This window comes from Microtus oregoni, unplaced genomic scaffold (genome assembly GCF_018167655.1).
Source record: "Microtus oregoni isolate MIOR12 unplaced genomic scaffold, Mior012 000025F_ref0000491, whole genome shotgun sequence".
In the NCBI taxonomy this organism is placed as follows: domain Eukaryota; kingdom Metazoa; phylum Chordata; class Mammalia; order Rodentia; family Cricetidae; genus Microtus; species Microtus oregoni.
In genome coordinates this window covers 12409286-12433484 of record NW_024543084.1, presented here as the reverse complement: position 1 = coordinate 12433484, position 24199 = coordinate 12409286, and the positions used below count along the sequence as shown (strand labels likewise).

Here is a 24199-nt window from a genome sequence, read left to right as displayed (position 1 = left end):
ATTGCCAGTTTTTCTCAGTGTGTGAAAAATTCTGAAGAAGTATCTTGGCTTCACTACCCACAATATCTTTCACGGCAGAATGTAAGCCCTAACTAGGGAGGACAGGCCAAGAACCACAATTCCTTCAGTTCAGTTCCTTCTCAGCTCACCAGTGCCTGCTGTTGGCTGGTAGCTCACTGCACTCAGAGGGGTTAGAGAGCTAGCTCAGCAGTAGAGCGCTTGCTGCTCTTCCAGAAGACCCAAGTTCGGTTCCTAGCACCCATGTCGGGTGGCTTGTTGGGTGGCTTGCAGCCACCTATAACTCCAGCTATAGAAGATCAGACACACTCTTCCAGTCTTCTCCCTCTCTCTCTCTCTCTCTCTCACACACACACACACACACACACAGCACGTGCACACACATGCTAAAGATAATTAAAAAGGTTTGGATCTTCCGATTGCAAAATGATCATAAATAATTCATATCAGTTCATTCTTTTCCTTCTTAAAATATGTTTTCTTTTTAAAATAAACACTACAGTGATTTATTCTGCCTTCATCAAAAATTTTAAATATTTAAATTTTTTTTTGGATATGAGTGTTTTGCCTGTTATATGTAGCACATACATGCCAGAAGTAAGTTTCAGATTTCCTGGGACTGGAGTCATAAGCATCCGGGAGCCTCTGTGTGGCTGCTAGAAAACTGTCCTGGGGGGGCTGGAGAGATGGCTCAGCGGTTAAGAGCATTGCCTGCTCTTCCAAAGGTCCTGAGTTCAATTCCTAGCAACCACATGGTGGCTGACAACCATCTGTAATGAGGTCTGGACAGAATATTGTATGCATAATAAATAAATAAATATTTAAAAAAAAAGAAAATAAAAAAAAGAAAACTGTCCTGGGTCCTCTGTGAGAGGAGCAAGTCCTCTCAACCACTGAGCCATCTCCAGCCCCCATTCTGCCTTTCTAATTCACCTACAACGAGTTGAGAAATCACTTCAGAAACTTGGGGTGCCTACACATAATATCCTCAAATGCAGTTCCATAGTCATTTCCTCACCACCAAGAGGCATCTCCTGCCTGGACTGGTCTGTCTCTTAGTGTTTCATATGAATCCACTTTTGCCTACCTGATCCATTTCTCCACACAACAGTGGTCTTTAGTATCTGCCTAATGGATTAAGAAGGACGCCTGAATCCTGCCCGAACTCGGGCCTTTGAGTCTGTGCGAGTAGAGGACTTGGTTGCACAATGCCTCAAGCCCACCATTTTCATTCACCCAGAATTCCCTCTAAGGGCTGTCAGAAATCCGGTCCTGCGCTGGGGCATGGGGGCGCACGCCTTTAATTCTAGCACTCAGGAGGCAGCGGCAGGCAGATCTCCGAGTTCATGGGCAGCCTTGGTCTACATTGCGAGTTACTGGCTAGCTAAGCCTACAATTAGAGCGCCTGTCTGAGAGAGAGAGGGAGAGAGAGAGAGAGAGAGAGAGAGAGAGAGAGAGAGAGAGAGAGATCCCCCTTCTGCATACTGTATCTAGGACAGGAAAGCAGTACCATGAAATCTCAGCAATACCATCGAAACAACACCATGTTATTGGTATCAACATGAAGGAGAAAATCTCACTCACAAAGCCCCACCCTCTAGATAAAGAGCTACAGGCAATCAGTGGCTACTGAGAATGACCCCATAATATCCAATCTCAAGTGATCAGCCCTAAACTCATCTACCCAGGAGCAAGGCTAAAAGGACCCAGTGAACTGTTTATCGTTTGACAGCCGAAAAGGGGCTCACTGATGGGAGGCAGGCCAGAAGATCCCTTAAGCACGCCTTCAAGTTCTCACTGGACGGGATATCCGGAAGGACCCGGTCGAGTCCTGGCTTCGGCTGGTTGGGCTAGCTGGTGGGATACACCCTCGTCTCGCCCCTCAGTCCGCCCCTCTTCTTTTTAAACAAAAAACTTCCGGTCTGCTGTAGTACCGCAAAATAAACAGTGCTGCGCTGGTTCCGGAAGGCCTTCGAGTTTCAGTGATTTAGGGAGACGAGAACGGAAAGGAGAACCGGAACCATTCCTTCGCGGAACCATTGAGGTGAGGCCTCGGGGAAGCATTTGAGGAGCGGACCACGGCGGCCCGGGACCGGACTGGCAGGTATGGCGGCGGTGGAGCCGGACGCGGAATCAAAGGCCGCCATCCCCGTGGACCTACGGCGGGAACGGCGACTGGTATGCGTGGAGTACCCAGGCGTCGTGCGTAATGAGGCCAAGATGCTACAGACTCTGGGCGGCGAGGAAGGCGTCTCTCGAGTAAGGAGCCGGGAAACTGCGGGACCGCGGGAAAAGAACCAAGGCTACCGAATGGGCGGGACTACCCGTCGGGAGAGCGGTTTCCTTGGCAACAGAGTGTGTAGGCAGGCATTAGGGCCTTTGAACTAGCTTTATTTACATGCCACAGCCCTTGGAACCCCTAGAATAGGAATTGACGACACCTGCACTTTACAAGTGAACAGACAGTTTAAGGCCACACAGCAAGTTGGGGACTAGAGTAATGCTGTGTGTGCCAGATTTTGGGATATTTCTTTAGAAATGTTCTCCCTTAGCCGGGCGATGGTGGCGCACGCCTTTAATCCCAGCACTCGGGAGGCAGAGGCAGACGGATCTCTGTGAGTTCGAGACCAGCCTGGTCTACAGAGCTAGTTCCAGGACGAGCTCCAAAGCCACAAGGAAACCCTGTCTCGAAAAACCAAAAAAAAAAAAGAAATGTTCTCCCTGAACACCTTAGACAGTCAGTTAGTACCTGGCCCCTTCCATTGTTACATTTTGATACATTTATTACCTGTTTATTTATTACGTGGTCCCGAAGCTGTAAATGCAGAGCAGGGAACTTCTCTTGTTCACCTGTGTACTAATATCTGTATAATTCCCAATTTTAGAAAAATTTTTTTAAAATGTGATTGAGTCCTAACGACAACCTAGTGAACTAGATACTGCTGTTTTTATTTTTATTTCCATTTTCCAGATAAGGGGACGGGTAAAGGTTAGGCCAGACAGTCGCTACAGTTACAACAGGGACTTGAATTCATGCCCAACTTGAGTTGGAAAGAGCTGGTTGTGTTGGTATCGTTTTCATTATTCACATTATGGCCTTGACAGAATCCTTATTCTCCCTTACCCCAGGGATAGCTGCAAGGGATCATTCTCTATTGTTCATACCTTCTGCTTGGGTTTCTGGAGTACTCTGATGTGCTAGGCCATGTCTAGGGTTATCCCTACTCTGTTAGGCCAGTGCTGTGGGCTTTGTGTGTGTGTCGGGGTGGGGGATGCCTGAGGACTGAGGCTGCTTTTCTTTTTTAAGAGTTAAACCTTATTTTCAGTTGTGTTTGCAGGTGACTCTGAAAGCCAGAAGAGGGTGTTGGGTCCCTTAGAGCTTTCATTACAGGTGGTTGTGCACTGGGTGCTGGGAACCAAACTCCAGTCCTCTGGAACAGCAACAGATGCTCTTAGCCTCTAAGTCATCCCTCCAGCACCCAGGCTTGTAGCTTCCATCTTTTCCCTAGGTTGCTCCTGAGCACTTCCTGAAGGCGCCTCGTCCTGAGTATTGGGAATTAAGAGTTGAACTTGTGGGTGACCTCAAGCCATTGCACATTCTTGGTGCAGACACGCAGAGCCGACACTCGTTGTGTACCTCTTACCAAATGTGGGGCAAGCATTTGTTCACATGTAGGTGGCAGGGGCTGGGTTCTCACCATGAATTAGGCTCAACTATTTCAATTTAATCTGTGTAGCAGTATCATGAAGTGGACGCTATTCTTGGGACTTTTTGTTGTTGTATTTTGCTTGCTTATTTTGCTTTTATAAGAAGACAGAACTGGGGCCTGGAGGACTATAAGTAATAAGCAGTGACTGTCAGAATGATTATTAACCTCTTGTAGCCCCCTGTGGATCTAGAAGCACCTGCTTGTGAGACTGACTGCTGATTGAATCCTGGAGCAGGCTAGTAGTTTTTGGCATGGGTAGCCCTCCCTAGTCAGTTATGAAAGCTTCTGTCAACTCAGAAGTAAACAGGATGGTAAGCCTTCCTATGATGAGCTATGAGAGTCCTTTTGTACCTTGCACTTGATAGATGATACCTTAATTATCGCACTTTATAACCTATTGAGACTGTTTGACTTCCTTTTCTGTACTATCTAAACACTGAGAAACGTGGGTTTAAAAATGAGTTCTGTGGAAGGAAGCTAGAAGTAGAAGGGCCACCTGGCCTTCCTGGGCTTTGTGGGAAGAGGTGCAGTGCTCTGCTGGGTGCTGAGCTGCTTACCGCTCCCGTGTCTCCCTTGGTATTGCTGCAGATCTACACTGACCCTTCCAAGAGGCTTGAGCTCTACTTCCGGCCCAAGGATCCATACTGCCACCCTGTGTGCGCTAACCGTTTCAGTACCAGCAGCATGCTGCTTCGGATCAGGAAAAGGACCAGACGGCGGAGAGCTGCCCCGGGGGCCGAGACCCAACCCCAGGTCACGTTCGACTTGGAAATCCTTGGCATCATCTCCACAATTTATAAATTCCAGGGTAACTGTGACATCTGTATTGCTATCGGGTGATTTCAGGGCCTGATACGGAGCCATGGAAAGTGGGGTAGAGTATGCCCATGCCTGAGGGAGAGCCGTTGCCCATTGTGGAGACAGCCTTTCCCTTTTCCAGTTAACAGCCCCTTACAGATTTTGGATATACTGCCTTCCAACCTTTTATTCATCTCTCTCTCAGACAGAGTGTCCTAGTTAGGGTTACTATTGCTATGATGAAACCCTATCACTAAAAGCAACTTGGGGAGAAAAGGGTTTATTTATTTCACTCACAATTCCATCCAAAGCAGTGAGGCAAGGAACTTAAGCAGGGCAGGACCTGGAGGCAGGAGCAATACAGAGACCAGGGAGTGATGCTGCTTATTGGCTTGCTCCTCATGGTTTGCTCAGCATGCTCTCTTACAGAATCCAGGACCACCAGCCCACAATGGGCTGGGCCCTTCCGCATCAATCACTAACTAAGAAAATGCCACGTGGGCTTATCTGCTTACAGCCCGATCTTATGGAAGCATTTTCTCAATTGAAGCTCCCTCCTCTCAGATGACTGTAACTTGTATTAAGTTAACTTGTATTAACCTGCACACAGGGTCTCTATGCATAGACCTGGGTGTCTTGGAGCTCTCTGAGTAGGCCAGGCTGGCCTGGGACTCACAAAGATCTGCCTGCCTCTACCTCCTGAGCGCTGGGATTAAAGGCAGATGCCACCACACCTGGCTTTCTGGCTCTTTTTAAGTGTTTATTTTCTATTTTTTATGTGCATATATGGCGCATGTGTATAAGTGTCTGTAGATGTCTAAAGACAGTGTACAATACCCTGGAGCCGGAATTACAGGCAGCTGTGAGTCATTGATGTGGGAACTAGATTTGGTTCCTTGCTCTTAACCGCTTAAGAGAAGGTAGGAATCTATTGAGTTCTGTGAGAATCTTTCCATTTTTAAGATAAACCATTGTGTGGTGCTAGATCAGACTAGTGATCAGTCTGAGACACCAATGTTTTGGAGCCTTCTCCCAAGCTGGCCTTAAACTCTAAGCCCAATGAACCTCTGTGCTAGCCCCCAGATTATAGGACTGTGATCCTGCCTGGCTCCCCTGTCAAGTTTTGACGGCTGCTAGTTTCATCCTCTGAAACTTCCCTGGCTGATGTGGGTCCCTTGGCACCTCATGCTTCTTTGAACTGGATGCCTAGTGCAGGATCCTCATTCAGAATTGCTCCTTCCAGGGAACTATAAGGAGAAAGCAGGAAGGCAGGAAAGACAGAGCCAAAGAGCATTCACTCTGGAATTATGCCTGATGAGCCCTAACAGTTTGTTGTCCAGTTTTTAAGTTAGCATATAAAGTAGTGGGTTTCGCTGTGACATATTCCTACACCTGTAGCATTGTATTTGTTCTTATCCACTGTCCCCCACTCACCAGTTTCTTTAGGCAGGTGCCCTAGCTTCCCTTTGCCTCAGCCTCTTGTCGGTGCTCTGGGCCCTGGACAAGATTGCCAGCGATGGTGTCTGTTAGAGTCATGTGGGAGGTGCTTGGTGCATGATCAGCACACCTTAGACAGCTGTTTACAGCTGCTGCCCTAAGGAAGAATCTGAAGAAACTAAATGGTTAAGAAAAGAAAAGGGAAATCCAAAGAGAAAAAAGGAGGGGGAGGAGTCTGAGGCCAGCCTGGATTCCAGTAAGATTGTGTCTCAAACATAAAACAAGGGAAAGAAGAGCAGGACCTAGACCTAGAGTCCCTGGGCCTGGGCCTGGATGCAGGCTCCTGGTAGTGCTTGTTCACCAGGAGGATTGTCCTTCCAGGAGGAGGGGACTCCTAATGGGTCACAGCTGTATTTCTCTCTAATGAGCCAGCGCACTGTTGCTCTGTGTAGCCCTGGAACAGCAGGGACACTCTGTTTTATGAATTAGCTCCCTGGACTTTACCTGCTGTCCTCCCCTTAAGCCATTCTTACTCTACTAATTTGAGCACCCATCAGAAGGGTGCTGCGCAGCTCATCTAGCCCCTTCCTAAAAGGATTGGAGTGTCTGCACAGCAGTGCCAGGACCGGAGTGAGTCTGCCATCTGTTCTTCTGTCTTTCCAGGAATGTCTGACTTTCAGTACTTGGCAGTGCACACGGAAGCGGGTGGCAAGCATGTGTCCATGTATGACAGAGTGCTCATGCGCAAACCCGAGAAGGAGGAGTTCTTCCACCAGGAGCTGCCACTTTACATCCCCCCGCCCATCTTCTCCCGGCTCGACACCCCAGTGGACTATTTCTATCGCCCTGAGACACAGCACCGGTAGGCAGCCCCCACCCCTTACCCCGTTCCAGTGCAGCAGAGGGCCTGGGGCTGAGGCAGCAGGATTAAATTCAAAAGGCAAGTGTCCTAAGCAGTGGTCTGGTGGTCGCAGGCTGGCATTGTTCCCAACAGACAGTGTACTATGGACTCGAGAGCTCCTGATAACAGATGGTCTCTCTGGACCTTGCAGTCATCAGTAATGACATTGCCTGTGAAATGCCTGGTGTGAACATCCCACTCTGACCCAGCCCCTTTCTGTCTCCTCTGTACGCCTCATGGCCTTCTGGTTCCTGTCAGAAGAGTTCATAGCTAACTCTGCTACTCAGCCTTCTGCCATCTCCCTGCAGAACCTCAGCCCTTTGTCCCACTTCCACCTCCCCGTCTGCCCTCTTGACTGGAGGTTGCTGCCAAGACTGTCCAGCCCTTACCTGTTTGTTGGTGCCTCCCTTCAAGCTATGACCCTCCCTGAATTTCGCTTACTGAGTGTGAGGCTGTGTTCTGAGGGTGGGTGCTGTGAGTCTGAGAATCAGTGGTGGGCATCTCTTGCTCCGAGGGTTGTGAAAATCCCAAATAAGACCACATGCAACTCAAGTGGGGTGTATCCTTCAGTTTACCATAGTCTGGACAGAATGGAACCCAGCGGCTGTTGGAGAGGCAGGTCCTAGGCATTGTGAAATGTTGGTTTTTTTCTGGAGGCAGCTGCACATTGACACAAGGAAGAGTTCCTTTGTATAAGAGCCAGGACTGACTAATATGGAAGAAATTAATTTGAACATGCCCAGTGTGAGATTATTAACAGTTACCAGCTGTGGGGAAATGCTGAGCCTGCATTTGGTCTCAGCCTCCCGGCAATTTGCCAGCTCCCTGTCGTCCTGATTTTACAAAGGAGGTAGATGAGACTTGGGGTCTCCAGGCCACATGGGAGCTCTGAGCCTGGCTTTGCCCAATTGCTGGGCCTTGCTTGGTCCTTAATCCCACACTGTTCTTTTACGCTTGTGATCTCTAGAGACGAGGTCTGTCTCTGTAGCCCAGGCTGGTCCAGAGCTTATTTCATCATCGAGGCTGGCAACATCTCTGGCCTTAGCCTCCCAAGTGCTTGTGTCATAGACTTGAGTCACCATGCCTAGTTCCTTTTTTAAATTATACACACACAAAGACAGCATTTCTCATTTTGTTGTATGCTTCCCAGAAGTAGTGGCTTGGCTGCCTTTGTTCTCTTCTATAACTTTGGACCTGGCCTGAGAAAAGGACTGTCAATAGCTGGGACCCAGTGAGAGAAGCCTTGGGAAGCAAGGCCAATCAATATGCCAGACAAGCCAGAGGATGAAAACAGTGTGAAAGCTGGCCTGTGGTTGGTCTCTGGTGTTCCTGAAGGAGACGCTGGCTGGCTGTGTACAGCCTTCAGAAAACTGAGCTCTGAATGTTGACGTGGCACATGGTGGGTTCTGTGCCCTGTGAAAAGGGCAGGTGCTGGAACAGATACTGTAGCACAAAACAAATGATCGTGTGAGGGAGAGCAGGAGCCTGGGACCTTCCAGAAGGTGTGCCCAGGACAGCCATTTTGGAACAGGGTAGTACAGAAACACTTGCCAAGTCCTGATAGAGTCCTGCAGTGACCCAAGCTTGGAGCTTGGTGTCAGCAGACCACGTGGCAGAGAGGCTCTGCTCGGGGCTGGGGGCTGTGAAGCAGGACAGAGTGTGATCAAATGGAAGGGTGCATTAAAGGCATTGTGTGGGTAGACTGAGGGGTTCAAGGAGCCATTGAGGAGCTGGCAGCAGAAATGCATGATAGCACAGCAGCGCAAGAAAGGCTCCATAGAAAACATTCTAGACCAAAGCTCAGGCCCATGCAGAAGCAGCATCTAAAGCCAGGGATTAGGGTTAAGATCTCTTTGCTCTGAGCCGGGCGGTGGTGGCGCACGCCTTTAATCCCAGTACTCGGGAGGCAGAGGCAGGCGGATCTCTGTAAGTTCGAGGCCAGCCTGGTCTAGAAGAGCTAGTTCCAGGACAAGAATCAAAAGCTACGGAGAAACCCTGTCTCGAAAATAAAAAAAAAAAAAAAAAAAAAAAAAGATCTCTTTGCTCTGGCAGCAGGTTTTTGTCTCATCACAAAAAGAGTATTGTAGCTGGGTGGTGGTGGTAGCAGAACTCAGGAGATAGAGGCAGGTGGATCTCTGTGAGTTCAAGGCCAGCCTAGTCTACAGAGTGAGTTCCAGGACAGCCAGGGCCGTTCCACAGAGAAATCTTTTCTCGGATAAAAAACAAACTTCTGTGAATTGAGGTGGAATAGTGTATAGCCGTACTCCAGTTACCCAGGAAGCTACAGGAGGACACTCACATAAGCCCAAAAGCCTGGGGCCAACTTGGACAAAAAGAGTTTGTTTCAAATGAATAAATAAATGACTAAATATGAGTAAATAAAAATGAATGAATAAACAAATAAATAGAGCTGCTGGGATTATAGGTTCATATGCTGGTGATCCCAGCATTCACAAAGTTGAGGGTCACAAGTTTAAGGCCACCTGGAGCAGATATAAAAATGAAAAAGAACCAGATGGTGGTGGCGGCATGTGCCTTTTATCCCAGCATTCAGGAGGCAGAGCCAGGAGAATCTCTTGAGTTCAAGGCTAGCCTGGTCTACAGAGTTGATGTGGGATTCCCCTGTGTATGCTGTGAATGCAATTGGTTAATAAAGAAAGCTGGCTTGAACCTATAGCAGGGCAGAACAGAGGTAGGAGGGGGAAACTAAACTGAATGCTGGGAGAAAGAAAGTGGGGAGTCAGAGAGAGAAGCCATGTAGCCCTACCAGAGACAGATGCTTGGGACGGAACTTTACCCGGTGAGCCACATCTACATGGCAATACACAGATTAATGGAGATGGACTAGTTTAGAATATAAGAGTTAGCCAGAAATATGCTTAAGCTATTGGCCAAACAGTATTGCAAATAATATGGTTTCTGTGTGATTGTTTTGGGGCTGAGCAGCCAGGAACTAACTAGCAGCCTCTTACAACAACACAGAGTCAGTTCCAGGATACCCAGAAGTACATAGAGAAACCCTGTCTTGAAAATCCCCCAAAATGGGGGCTGGCAGAATAGCTCAGCGGTAAAGAGCACTGGCTGCTCTTCCTGAGGTCCTGAATTCAATTCCCAGAACTTACATGGCAGCTCACAACTGTCTGTAACTCCAGTTCCAGGGGATCTGACACTTTCACACAGACATACATGCAGACAAAACACCAGTGCACATAAAATAAGAATAAATTTAAAAAAAGTAAGAGGCTGTGTGCTTCCAGAGTTGTTGAGTCCGTCTGTCGCTTTCCTGTCCCCTCCTCTACTGTTTTTCTGATTATGAGAGTAAGTTGTGCTTGTTAAGAAGAAACAAGTATTATGAAAAGATACAGCCAAAAATATGTATAAGTGCCATTCCTTCCCTGCTAAAACCCCTTGTGGGGGGAGGGACAGTATATTGCGTGTACAGTGTGCCTGGCACGAGAGTGTTAGCCCTGTCTTGGGTATGATTGCTGTTTTCTTGTTGTTTCCAGTACATTAATCTATTTATTTAGTTGAGTATAGGGTGTGGGAGAGTGGGGGTGTATGTGTGTGTGTACTCAAGAGTGTGTTCGAGTGCTTGTGGGCATGCCTGTGCCACAGTGTATGTATTGAAGTCAGAGGACAACTTGTAGGAGTCAGTTCTGTCTTTCTACTATGTGTGTCCTGGCGTTTGAACTCAGGCTTGACAGCAAATGCCTTTATCTACTGAGCTACCTTGCTTCGTTTTTTCTTTTTTTGTGGGGGTGGGGGTGGAGGACACGTTGTATGCTTTTTCAAGATTGGGTTTCTCTGTGTAACCTTGGCTCTCCTGAAACTTGCTCTGTAGACCAGGCTGGCCTCAAATTCAGAAATCCACCTGCTTCTGCCTCCCCAGTTCTGGGCCTAATAGTGTGTGCCATTATGGGTGGCTGCCTCATTGCTTTTTCAAAGTTGCATATTCCTGAGTGTTTTCGTCTCCTCACAAAGCAATTTGCACCTGTAGCAGAAAGAGCGTGCCACAGTAGTGGAACACCTGTGCTACACTCTGCACACACAGGCTGGCAGCAACTTGTCCAAGCCTCTGGAGTAGTCATGAGTGAGGGCCAGCAGACTTGGGGCCTTTAGGCATGACCCTTTTTCTTCCTCATGTGATTAAGCAGGTTCCCTGCACGTGGAAAGAACCTGCCTTTCTTCCCAGGCACTGTTGATTTTTGTGTCTGGCTGGCCTTCTTGGGGAAGGAGGGCCTGGCTGTCCACCTCAAGGGGTTGAGTGTCTTACAGCCTGGGATAGCAGAAGGTAGGCTGGCAAGGTGTTGAGCCCCTTCTGTTCCTCCCAGCAGTTCTGTACAGACTTAGAATCACAGTGGTCATTAGAGCTAGCCGGAGGCATTGGACAGGCAGCAGAGGCAGCTCTGCCTCCCCTCCATGCTCCTGAAGTGAAGGCCAGCCACTACTTTCCTTCTTGAGGGTGCTGGAGACTCAGGGAGAAGGGCTTTAAAGCAGGGTAGTGTTGTACTGTCAGTGGTTCCTGACAGGTACGTTTGAAAACACACACACACACACACACAGAGACTTGACCCCATGTTTCATATTTGGTTTGTTAATGTGAAAACTGTTTGTTTTAAGTTTGCAGGTGGTATGCACTCATGTAGAAAAGTAGGGTAAAGTGCAAACTGGATGAGGTTGAGGGGGATTGTTTGAACCTAGGAATTCTAGACCAGCCTGGGTTACATAGCCAGAGATTTTTTTTTTTTTAAAAAAAAAAAAAAGGTAAAGGGGTAGCAGAGGGAACTCAGTGGTTAGGAGCACGTGTTGCTCTTTCAGAGAACCAGAGTTTGGTTCCCAGCACCCACATTAGGTGGCTCACAACTTCTGGCCCTCACACATATTACATAAACATACAGACACATACGTGTAAATAAAATCAGTATGTTTGAAAAGGTGATGACTGCAAATGGGCTTGTGACATCCAGTAAAATGCACTTTGAAGAGCTGTGGGAGTGGGGCTAGTGTGGGGAAGCAGAGGCCGATGTGTGGTAGTAACTGTTGAAGCTGAGGATGCATCCATGGGGTCCTGATGCTGATGTCTCTGTGTCTGCTGTTTGTGTTGTCTACCTCAAAGGGTTAGGGAACCGCTGCGAGTGCTTCAGGAGCCACCCACCCAGGCATGCTCTGTGCTGATACATGTGCAAAGTTTGTGCGTGTGTTTTAAAGGTTCATGGCACACTGAGGAAGGTATGGAGATTGAGGTACCCTTGTGTATGAGAAGCACATCTCACACACTTCTCACCCCTCCCATGCACATACACAAAGTGGTCTGTGTGTTCCCGGGCAGAGAGGGCAGGACACACCACTCCACAGGTTACAGTTCACATGGGTCCCTCCTGTTCTTAGATACTATGGATGTGGTCAGGTAGATCCCTGGCTTAACCTCTGGCTGCATCCTTGTCATTCACCTGTGTTGTCCAGATGCTTGTGAACTAAGTCATGCTCTGCTAGGTGGAAGGACAGTTAACTAAGAGATGGCTGTAGCCAGGCCTCTTGGGGCTGAGGCCCAGCTCCTGTAGCAGATGCTGTTTGGGCACACTTTCTAATCTTGGTGGCCTCAGTTACTTCCTCAGAAACTCCTTCCTTGGAGAATCATTTTGAGAGTTGAGTGAGTCATGTAAACAGGCAGAGTTCACATCACTGTCCACATATGTGGCTGATGGGCATTTGGATTGTGCCCAGCTTTGCACTGGCTGGATTTTGCTGTGTGTGGCTCGATGCGGTTGCAGGTGAGAGGCCACCAGCCTTGCCATGGTGCCCTTTCCCATACCCCAATCTCTGGGACTTTGGGACCTTGCCCTCCTTCAAGGCCATTGGCCCCGTGCTGGGCAATGGTGGCACACGCCTTTAATCCCAGCACTCCGGAGGCAGAGGCAGGCGGATCTCAGTGAGTTCGAGACCAGCCTGGTCTACAGAGCAAGAACCAGGACAGGCTCCAAAGCCACAGAGAAACCCTGCCTCAAAAAAACAAACAAACAAAAAAAGGCCATTGGCCCCCTAGTTTCCCTGAGCCACTGCTCCTTCTCTCCCTTGATGGCAGCCTGCCGGCATATGCTTCTCCAGCAGGCAGTGCTGGGGTCCTCCCTCCACTGAATCCAGAAAAAGGCACACGGGTGTGGTCTATAGTGAGGCATGCCTGTGGATTCCCTGCCTGCCTGGCCGGGTCTATGGCGGGGATGGTAATCTAACCTTCTCTCTCTTTCCACAGGGAAGGCTACCACAATCCCTCCATCTCGGGCGAGAACCTGATTGGATTGAGTAGAGCCCGGCGCCCCCATAATGCCATCTTTGTCAACTTTGAGGACCCTGAGGTACCTCTACAGCCCTTGGAGGCTGCAGTACAGACGTGGAAGAAGGCCTGCACCAACCCCATAGATCAGAAAGTGGAGGAGGAGCTGAGGCAGGTGAGTCTCAGCCCCACCCAGCCTGCTGGGCCACTCCTACTCCACCGCTCAGGGTGGTGAGGCTTTCTCTAGCACTGACTGGTAACACGGGCATTTTTACCTCCAGCTGTTACATCTAAAAGCTGTCAGAAGCTAGGCCTGGTTTCATAGGCCTGGAGTGGAAGTAGTACAAGGAACAGGCCAGCTGGCCAACAAAGTGAGTTCAGAGCTAGCCTTGACAAACTAGGTTATCTCAGAAAGTAGAAAGAGGGCTGGGAGACACTGCTGGGTCAGAGCCCGGTTGGGGTGCCCAGAGATGGGTCATTGCTGGGTGTGACCTGACTGTGGAGCTGGGGTCTAGCAGCCTGTGCAGAGCTATTGCTTGTAACAAGCCCATGGCATATGGTCATGTACCAGACTGTGGCACCTTCATCCTGGATTGAGCTGGAGAAACGTCACAGGGCACTGTAGTCCCTTTGGGCTATATGGGTTTCTGCTGGGTCCATAGGCCTAAACAGCAGGGTCTCAGTGAGGCTTTCCTTGTCGAAGCTGAAGTCAGACCCTGTTCAAGGACAGGGTCCCTCAGAAGCACAACTCTTAACTGAATCTCAGTAGTCACTTGAGGCTTTTTCTATGGCTCATCTCTGCCCTGGCCCTCCATTCTCTGGTCACAGTGGCCTTGCACAGCCCTCCTCAGGACCAGGCCATCACCTTCACCTTCTTGAAGTCCCATCTCCAGCACTTGTGTTCCAGGTTAGTAGAGATCAGGGCTCAGGGGTTTTAGCATGAGCTTGCTCAGTCTTTTTGCTCCAGTGCACTGTGAACCACGCAAGGACAGGAACTGTGTGGTCACTTCAGGACCCCACTTTCATGTGCAGGATGTATAATCTAGGCCTTTAAGGAATTAAGAGTAGGAAGGGGTTTTTTATAAGGTAGGTGTGGCGGGTTTCAGAGGCTTGTTGAGTCCCTGCTTTCTACCACTGGGGCCCAGACACACAGGACAGGATGTGAGAAGGCCAATAGCTGTTGGTGTTCATCTCAGACTCTGTGACTTTCCCTAGCTCTTTGACATTCGTCCAGTCTGGTCACGAAATGCTGTCAAGTCTAACGTCAGTGTCCACCCTGACAAGCTCAAGATCTTACTTCCCTACATGGCTTATTACATGGTAAGTGGCAGCTAGTCTCACAGTCACCTTGGTTTCCACCAGTGTGGTTCTTGATCCTTCGTGTGACATATTAGAGCCACGGCAACAGAAGGTAGACATACCTCCTAGCATCCCTGCCACATGGCACCCTGAGACAACTTGTTTAAATTAGAGAGCTGGGGAGATGGCTCAGTAGGTAAAGTGCTTGCTGTACAGGCTGGAAGATCCCCAGCACCCACATGAAAACTGGGCATGGTGGCATGTGCCTGTAACTCCAGCGCTGAGCAGGTGTAGTTGGGCAGATCCTGGGGAAGTATATCTTAGAAAGTAAGGTGAAGAGTGATAAAGACAACCAGCAACACCCTCTGGTATTTGGTGTACACACACATGTGCACAGTGACATACACACAAAAAAGAAACAGCTAGAAAGATTTCAAAACTTCCTGGTCCACCACAGCCTTCTAATAATGTTTCTGGCTGTATGTGGATAATTTTGGATGAAGAAGCATTTCCTAAGTCATAGGTAAGCATACTGTGCATAATGACCTTATAGTGAGAAATGTCTAAGTGCCTAGCACTGGGTCAGCCTACATATCACTGTCTGTTCCTTCTGAAGGTGACAGTAAGAGTTCCTTTTTATCTCTGAGGAAAAGCAGGGCTCCGAGAGTTGACTGCCTTGTTTTGGTTTTGCAGCCCAGAGCCCAGGCCCCTGAGTGACAACATCTCTCAACTCAGCTGCCCATACTGAGTAGGGCTTAGTTGAAGAAGTCTACTCTTGATTCCTCCCAGGAGAGGATGGAGATAGGCATGGTGGTACAAAGGTTCCTAAACATTCGAAAGAAAAGGGGTTCTGCTTACCTGCCAAGGGGAGCCAGCATAAAACACGACCTCAGAGATTAACGATGGGCAGGGGCACTGTGGACTCCAGCCTGGAGAGCTCCTCTTTCCCTGAACATGACTTCTAACTGCAGTGCCGTTCAAGGACAGGAATCCGTGCACTAGGACATTGTGGGTACCAGGAGCAGTGGTAGAAACTCCTGATCTCACTTCATCCTCATAGAACCTTGTCAAACGGTAGGGTCTAAAGCCATGCTCTCAGGGCTGGGGCTCCTGCTCCCTCACTGCAGGGCTTGGTCTCCACCCAGGTACTAAGGACTCTTGGCCCTTTCTCATATGCAGTACTTTTTGGTCTTTAGATAACAGGTCCATGGAGAAGCTTGTGGATTCGTTTTGGCTATGACCCTCGAAAACACCCAGATGCTAAAATTTATCAAGTGCTTGACTTTCGAATCCGCTGTGGAATGAAATACGGTAAAAATAAGTTTATTTTCTGTCTTAGTCTCTTTGTGTCCTCCATTTCAAGCAGACTCCTTAAAAAAAAGATGTATGTGTACATATCTGTGTGTGTGAGCACAAGCACATGTGTATGCAGGTGAGCACTCCTGTGCACACACGTTGAGGCCAGAAAAGAGGTCAGGTGATCTGTGTCACTTTCCACCTGGTTCTTTGAGGCAGAATCTCTTCATGAACCTGGGATTCAGGTTTTCTGAGCTGACTGGAAGCCAGCAAGCCTGAGCAGTCCGGTCTCTGTCACAAACCCACAGTAGCGTACTCAGAGCTTGGGTAGATAGGATGCGTGCAGGGTGTTACACAGCCACCTCTCCAGCACCGTTTCTAGCACTCGCCTCTATTCTGAGGCTGAATAGGGGATGGCTCAGCAGTGACAGCATGCATGCTTGAAGAGGGCCCTTCTTTAATTCCCATTACCATGTCAGACAACTTACAACTGTCTGCATCTCCAGTTCCAGAGAATCCGTACACTACATCTGGGCTCCATAGGCATCTGCACTTACACGCACATACTGACACACACACACACACACACACATAATTTTAAAATTAAATATGTGGGTGTGTATATATGTTTATAAAATTATAATTTAAAAATAGTACACACACCTTTAAGAGCCTATTTCCAGCAGAAATAGTAGCACACACCCTTCATCCTAACATTCACAAGGCAGAAACAGGTGAATCTCTGAGTTCAAGGCCATCATAGTCTATATAGTGAATTCCAGAGGAATCAAAGCTATATAGTGAGAGCCTATCTTAAAAAAAAAAGTCTATTCCTGTGGAGAGACTAGAAACATTTCTGTACCTCCCAAGGCCCTCCCGCCCCTATGGAACAATATAAAGGATATTGGAATAGAAGTGCCAGCTCTTTGCTGACTAGGCTGTGGCTTTCTAGTTTATAAACAAGGACCTATGGCTCAGGTCCTACTTAAAAATTTTAAGTCCAGGGCTGGAGAGATGGCTCAGTGGTTAAGAGCACTGACTGCTCTTCCAGAGGTCCTGAGTTCAATTCCCAGCAACCACATGGTGGCTCACAGCCATCTGTAATGAGATCTGGCACCCCCTTCTGGCATGTGGGCACACAGGGAAGGAATGTTGTACACATAATAAAATAAATAAATACTAAAAAAAAAAATTTAAAAAAAAAATTTAAGTCCAGGATGCCAGGAAACCACTCAAGGGTATCAGCATGTGAGAACTGCTAGATGTGCTGGCATCCATTCCTCTGTAGGTGGCAGATGGAGTTGACCACCTTAAGGTGAACCCCTGACTGCTGCCCAGATGGGTTTGGCACCTACTTCCCTTCTGACACATGGCCCTTGCGTGTAGGTTATGGTTCCAGGGACATGCCTGTCAAAGCGAAGCGCAGCACATACAACTATAGCCTCCCCATCACTGTCAAGAAGACATGTAAGTGGCTGGGTGGCCTGCATCAGGACATAGCCAAGGGAGGTGGGCAACAAGATGGGAGGTCTGCTGGCTATTCCTTACAGACAGGTGCAAAGGGTCAGACCGGGTTGTCCTCACTTCCTCTATTCCAAAGCACTGCCTTGCTCCCATGTAGCCAACCAGCTTGTTAACATGCGTGACCTAAAGCAGGGCCTGGGCCCATCAGGAACAGACGGCCCACGCAAATTGACCTACAATAAGTACAAGCTCAAGGTGAGTGTCCTCGGGCTCCAGTGTGGGGTCAAGCGTGGGGATAGAGTGTCTTTGCAAGGCTGGGCGTTTGTGATTCTGGGAAGGATCTATGACTGACTGAATTCTCTGCCTTCCGAGTGCCTTCTCATTACTCCCACCTCAGACCCCTCTGGAAACAAAATGAGAATTTGGAGTGCCATGGGGAACTAGGGCCATCTGTGCAGAGAGGTGGTGACAAGTCCTGAGAGGGAATTTGACACCAGCAGCTATGTGGCTGCCCCTGGGGAGCCTGGCTCCCCTGAGGCCTGTAACTACTGCTGAGATGACAGGACTTGGACATAGACATGAGCACAGGCCAGACCTGAACATCTGGGCCTCAGCTGTGGGTTGACATGTGCAATGGGATGGACCCAGACCTCCAGGGCTTACATTTTCATCAGTGTCACCCCACGGTGGTTAGCTCACTCCCACACTTCTCCTGATCCCTCTGCAGTCCTGCGAGAGGCCAGGCTATTGTATTCTCTACCCTGCAGTCCCTGCTTGAGTGGCTATGACAGAAAATGTAAGCGCAGAGACACGAGTGAGACAGCTGTCCCCTAGTGCCATCATGCCTTGGCCACCAAAGTCTTGGAACCTTGTCCTTGACTTCAGGACTGCATTCCGAGTGGAAAGAAGAGAAAATGATACTCATTAAATGCTGCCCTCCTCCGGAAAAAGCGGTCAAGGGAGCATGAGCGGCATATAGAGTGACTGATTAGAGACAGCTGGTGAGGGGCAGATCCCATCCTTTGAAGGCACAGAAGGCGGAGCCCAGTACAGGCTGGTGGCAGACTTCCAGGGGTCCAAGGAGGGCCTGACTGCCTCCACCCTCCAGAACCTCCTAGAGAGTGAGAGCCTCCTTTCTCCACATCTGCTGGCCCCCTGGGCCTGGGGACAAGCCAAGTCCTTAGACTGCCATGGAAGCCACAGCATGGGTGTCCTTAGCACTTTCAGAATCTGGAGTGCTACATCACCACCCCATTCTCTTCCCTCCTGTCCACAGGATTCGGTCTACATCTTCCGGGAAGGGGCTCTGCCACCCTATCGACAGATGTTCTACCAGCTGTGTGATTTGAACGTGGAAGAGTATGTATGAGGGGTCCTGTGCCACTGATGATCCCCGGAGCTCTGGGCTAGAACTCACTAGAACAAGACCAGTGTTCTCTGCAGTGAGCGTTAAGGGAAACTTGGCCACTGGGAGTTGGGTGCTGCTCTTGGTCCTGCCATATGTGGGCTATAAGGCAGGGACCAGCAATCATGGCTGCACTGTACCCTGTAGAAAACAGCCCTGCTTGCTAATAGCAATGACTCTTGCTGAAGTATTTTTCCTGAGAGTCTCCTTGATTGACATGGTTCCTGATCCTGGACATCTGCCCATTGTTCTCAAGCAAGTTTAGAAAACACAAGAGTAGGCCCACAGTGTGGAAAGGAACCAGGCAGCATGTGGAATCTAGGGAGAGCCTGACTGTCGACAGAAAAGTGGGCCTGGGTATATACCCTCCGGCTTTGCATAGTTCTTTAGTTTTTGTTTGTTTTTGCTTTTGTTGCTGGGGTGGGTAGGGGTGGGGGTTTCTGTCCAGAGACTGCAAATGTTAAGGAACCCAGCTGGGAGCATCCATCCCTGCAAGACCTTCATTACACACCACCTCTGAGACTTCCTTCTGAAGCACTGTTTGTCACACAGACCCCATGTAAGAGCTTCCCCATGGACATCCTGGTCCAACAAACCCCGTGCCCATAGAGCTGTGCTGGAACTCTATCCCACGAGGAAGCACACTTGGAGCCACTCTCGGGCTCTGTCTGAGTTCCCCACCATAGAGCCCTGCCCCTGACTCTGCCCGCAGATTGCAGAAAATTGTTCACCGCAATGATGGGACAGAGAGCGTGTGCACGGAGAGAGATGGATGGTGCCTTCCCAAGACCACAGACCACCTGAGGGACACCATGTCACTCATGATTCTGCAGACCATCCGCTCTGAGAGGCCTGGTAAGAGCCACATGTGCCGGGAGGCCTCAGACCTACCTGTTGTGACAAAAGCTCCAGAGACCCTCATATTGTCCATCACCCTTGGTGGAGGGAGGCCTGTGAGCTAGGACTCAGCTGTGACACTTCCTTTACAGGAATGGCATTTCTGCCCATCTCCTCCCATGGGGTTGTGTGGCCCATGGCCCTGTACTGTAAATCCCTAGCTCCTTTTTCAAACCAAAGCCAGAGCTAGCCACTGGGGCAGGGCGTCTACAAGGGGACCTACAGAGCAGTGAAAAAAAGCTCTTGCAAAGGACTTCCTTCCAGGCTAGGTAGTGGGTATCTGAGTAGAGCAGGGCTTCCTACCTGTGTTTGGGACACGGGCTAAACCTCCTGGGAGTTCAGTCAAGGCTGTGACCCTTTTCTGGGAACACTGGTATGTGCCTTCTCACGGTGCATAGGGTCCCAGGCTGCTCATGACTCTAGAGAAAATGGCTTGAAACATGCCTTGTGAAGCTCCGCCTTCCTGCATCCTGCCCTCATACTTTCCATAGTAGCTTCTTCAAACCCAAATACCTGTCCTAGTAAATGAGCTCCGGGTCATCTAGGAAGCCTGCACTGGGAGACATCGCCTTCTTTCCCTCTCGCGCAGCTCTGTTCTCTGACACAGGTAAGGCTGATCAAGGGAAAGGGCAGCTGATGTTTGAGTCTGGCGAGGAGGGCGAGGAGGAAGAGGAAGAGGAGGAAGAGGAAGATTTCAAGCCCTCGGATGGGAGTGAAAATGAGATGGAGACAGAGATTCTGGACTATGTGTGACAGCGCTGGCTCCAGGCAACCAGGTAAGACTGGCAACTATTCTCATAAAGCCAGAGTCACGTCACCCCAGAGGCACCTCTGAAGGAAGCTGGTGTCTTAAGAAGCAGGCCCTGGCTCTGATTGTAATCCACTGCTCAGTACTGCCTTCTGCCCTGAGTGTTTGAAGATGACCCTAATGCCATGTAGATGACCCAAGGCCAAGAGCTGCAGCAGCCAGAAGTGGATGTGGTAAAGCTTGGGACACCCATCCTGGCAGAGGTCTTGTGAATATAATGACAGATGACCTGAGGAGCCTGGTCTGCCATCACAGACAGCCAGGCTACCCTTGGTTTAGATAGCATCTGCCTGGGGTAGTGTTGGTAAAAGACAGGCCTAGCCATAATTGTCCTGTTAATGAATTTTCCTAGGTGCCTGGGTGTCTCAACTTGGGGGGTTAGAGCTGGGAATGTTTCCTCTTGCCTGGGGCTCTTTAGCGCCTCATTTGTTCCTTTACTCATTCAGGACATGCTGGTGTAACATGATGGGACAGTTGGGACAGGCCTGTGCCCCATCCAGGGTGGTAAGATGAGGACACTGGGCAACCTCAGACTGGGCTCAGCCTGACTTCGCCAAATGGACCAGCTCTTCAGTTCCCTGGAAACACCCTCTTGTCTCACAGCTTCCTTTTGTGAAACCAGAGTCTGTCATGTCCCTGCCAAGCTGGCTTCCCTGGAAGGTTCCCTCATGCATGGCCTCCCAAGCCCCTGGGCAGCAGCACCACTTCCTGAAGGATGCTGAGTGAGAGATGGGCCATTGCCTTGTTTCTCTGTGCGGCCTCTGTCCCTTGAACCGTGTGGCCTGGCACACACAGTCAAGTCACAGCAATTCCAAAGCCAGATGCCTTGAGCCAGCTCACCCTCCTGACAAGATTGAGGACCCATTGTTTCATTTGGCCCAAGTGGATACCCCTGGGAACTTCCCAGCCTTGCAGGGAAGCAGCTGGACCCTTGTCCTCTGATGACCCTGCTCCCTGTTGCTTCAAAAAAAGCTCAGCCTAGAGGCAGGAAGTAATCCTTCCCTAAAGACTGGCCAGCCTTGTCTGGCCCCACAGGACTTCTCTCACAGAAGCTGCCAGGACACCTCAGCCAGAAGCATTCCCACTTCTGAGCTGCTGCCCAACCTGGTCTTTGGGGAGATCTATCTAGGTTCTGGTCCCATCTACCCAGGAATATCTTGACTGTAGATCTGAGGAAGGTTCTGAGTTAGGGACCCCATGCCCTCTGAAGGCCTTACCTACACAGAGCCCAGGGCAATAGCAGTCTTGCCTTAGGTTGGCCAAACTAGGACTTCCTGATCTCTAGCCACGCCTAGCAAAGGGTGGTGATTCTTCTCCTGAATTCCCATGTAAATAAAAGTGTTTTCAGTATGAAAACATAAAATGCCCTCGGAAGTGCTCATGTTTCATGCAGCTGATTCCCAGTCCTCTGACTTCACAGTTCCTGAGTCTTGGTGCATATTGCACCCTGGTATTGTTTTCTATTTGTGTTTTGCTGGGTGTGGTTGAGAAAAGACCATACTTGTCTCTAACAGAACTACAGTGCTGTTTGGCACAGAACCATTAGAATTTATTGTAAACAGCTGGCTTACAGTTGTGGTACAGGTCCACAGCCTTGGGGCATGGTGTAGGGTGGAGATTCAGTGAAAGGGCGGCAGCACGCTGGCTGTCCCGTCCCCTGCAGTCTCAGGCCTGCAGTAGACTGGGCATGAAGCCCACCCACATAGAGGCTAAGCTGTCCTATCACTGCCTACTGATTTATACAGCATTTCATTCGAAGAAAGCCTCAAACATCAGAATGCTTGACCAAGTGTTTTAGTGTTTGTTGGCTTGTTTGTTTGTTTGTTTGTTTGTTTTGAGACAGGCTCTCTCTTTGTAGCCCTGGCTGTCCTGGAACTCACTGTGTAGACTAACATTGAACTCCCGGAGATCCTTCTGCCTCCACCTCCTTCGTGCTGGGATTGAAGATGTATACACCGTGCCTACCTTGACCAAATATCTGTGTACCCTGTTAATATGTGACATTGATCACCATAGTTAACACAATTTCCAGTTCTTTCCAGCAGCCCTTTGGCCTCTGGGGGCACCTGTACTCATGTGCGCATACTCCATACAGACATACACATAATTTAAAATAACAAATCATTGAAGTACATACGTTTAACAGTTGATAAACTAGACAGTGTAACATGATAAAATCAGAAGGCTGCTTGGAGTCATTGAAGCCTCTCTACTCTTTGTACTTGGGGTGAGTTCTGCAAGCCAGTGCCTGAAGGGACTCTCCCAGGTGAGGCCACTCACTGGCTCCTGTAAGCTTATGTCTCCTGCCTGAGAGAAAAGTAGAAGCACCTCTCCTGAGGCACCTGCAACCAGGAAAGGGAACTGCAGACCCTGCGCTTGCCATGCATGCCAGAAACTCCTTGTCAGAGAGAAACTGAGGCTCAGGCCACATAGCTGTGGAGTGGCAGCAACAGGTCTGGCCTGAGTTGTGGTTGTAATTCTGATATATGTGGCACCAGTGTTGGTGGACTTTACTTCTTAGGAAACATTTTATCATCCGCCCCCCACCAAAGGAAAACCAACTGTTATTAAAATGGCATGCCTAGCCGGGCGGTGGTGGCGCACGCCTTTAATCCCAGCACTCGGGAGGTAGAGGCAGGCGGATCTCTGTGAGTTCGAGGCCAGCCTGGTCTACAAGAGCTAGTTCCAGGACAGGAACCAAAAAAAAGCTACGGAGAAACCCTGTCTCGAAAAATCCAAAAAAAATAAAATAAGATGGCATGCCTAAACCCTCTGTGTCTGTGTGAGTGCGGTTAGTGTTCTGTGTGGTCCTCTCTGTCAGCTCATCTTGATGCTTTCAGGCCAACCTTTGGGGAGGTTGTGGACTGAGCACCCAGATGTGCCCCTAGGGTCTCCCCATAAAGAACTCCACATGCCACAGATAAGTACATCCAGCGTCAGCAGCAGCTAGCACTACTGGACTGTGACAGAGGTGTGTCCTTGTGGGTCTGTCTCTGTAGACGTAGGCTACTCCAATGTTGGGGCAGTGGACATGAGGACTCTCCTTCCTGCTCAGTGTTGCTGTGAACTGAAAAGTATTCTAAAAGCTAGAGAGAGGCCCCTGTCCTCTACTTCCCCCTCCTGCCGCTTTCCTCCTAAGCTACCGTGCATTGCTCAATCCGTGCTGCCCAGTACAGAATTGCTTTCTTTAGCACTGTTCTCAGAATCAGTAGCTGACATGATACCCAACATGCGTGTTTCCTGCTACCCCACCTCCGCTGTATCCCACCTCTCACATGTGCACACCTACTGTGCACCATGGAGACCTGCACACTGGATTGGGCACAGCACATGAACGCAGTGGTACATGTTGATCTGTAGGGTCCCCCCGTGCTCCGGCACACACATGCAGAGCTGTGATCTGAGCTGAGGACTTGGGCTCCTGGACTGGAGGGGCTGCTGGCCTAGGAAGACTCTGGCTATGCCTGGCCAGCTGCTGTGTCCTCCGGGTGTAAAAGGCAGCTGCACTCCTTAAAGGGAGTCTCTTAGGACTTGGTTGGTGTCCGTCGCAGTAATAATGTTTTCCTGATAGCCAAAGTACACATCCCTAGGATGGTGGCTGTTCTGATAACCTTGTACTGGCCTTCACCTCCAAACCCAGTGTTTTCCTCCTCCCTCCCTCATTCTGTGCCTCTCCTGCCAAGATTTTGTCTTTCTGCCTGGTTATGCCCCAGAATCCTTGCTTGTGTTCTCCAGGAAGCCCCACCCCACCCACCAGCAAGGCACAGAGGTGAAATATGCCCCTTTATCTGAAGGTGCCACCAAGTCCTGGTAAGTGAGCCACACCAGGTTTCTCTCTGGAAGCTCCGCTCCATCAGTGCCACCATGTCCACCTAGTTTCTTGTCCTGCACTCCC

At 49.5% G+C, this 24199-nt stretch overlaps 1 protein-coding gene across 2 annotated transcripts; it reads left to right on the top strand.

The window, feature by feature from the left end:
• The first annotated feature begins 1886 nt into the window (after window positions 1–1886).
• Gtf3c5 (general transcription factor IIIC subunit 5) lies at window positions 1887–22981 on the top strand. 2 transcript variants are annotated; one of them, XM_041675139.1, is made up of 12 exons: window positions 1887–2277; window positions 4317–4536; window positions 6627–6825; window positions 13115–13310; window positions 14351–14455; window positions 15631–15745; window positions 17117–17197; window positions 17352–17449; window positions 18471–18553; window positions 19312–19454; window positions 20104–20272; window positions 20751–22981. In XM_041675139.1, exons 1-11 carry the CDS (start codon window positions 2125–2127, stop codon window positions 20247–20249), a joined length of 1539 nt encoding a protein of 512 aa, XP_041531073.1. In that variant the 5' UTR covers window positions 1887–2124; the 3' UTR covers window positions 20250–20272; window positions 20751–22981. The 2 variants fall into 2 exon arrangements, with proteins under 2 accessions (XP_041531073.1, XP_041531072.1); XM_041675138.1 differs by having other exon boundaries at window positions 1888–2277; window positions 20086–20272.
• Window positions 22982–24199: the final 1218 nt, after the last annotated feature.

Bases quoted from the DNA above. Each gene is read 5' to 3' on its own strand.
- Gtf3c5 (XM_041675138.1), top strand. From the start codon at position 2,125: ATGGCGGCGGTGGAGCCGGACGCGGAATCAAAGGCCGCCATCCCCGTG. The intron at 15,746-17,116 runs GTAAAAATAAGT...CCTTGCGTGTAG, and splicing joins CCGCTGTGGAATGAAATACG to GTTATGGTTCCAGGGACATG. The intron at 19,455-20,085 runs GTAAGAGCCACA...CCTCTCGCGCAG, and splicing joins CATCCGCTCTGAGAGGCCTG to CTCTGTTCTCTGACACAGGT.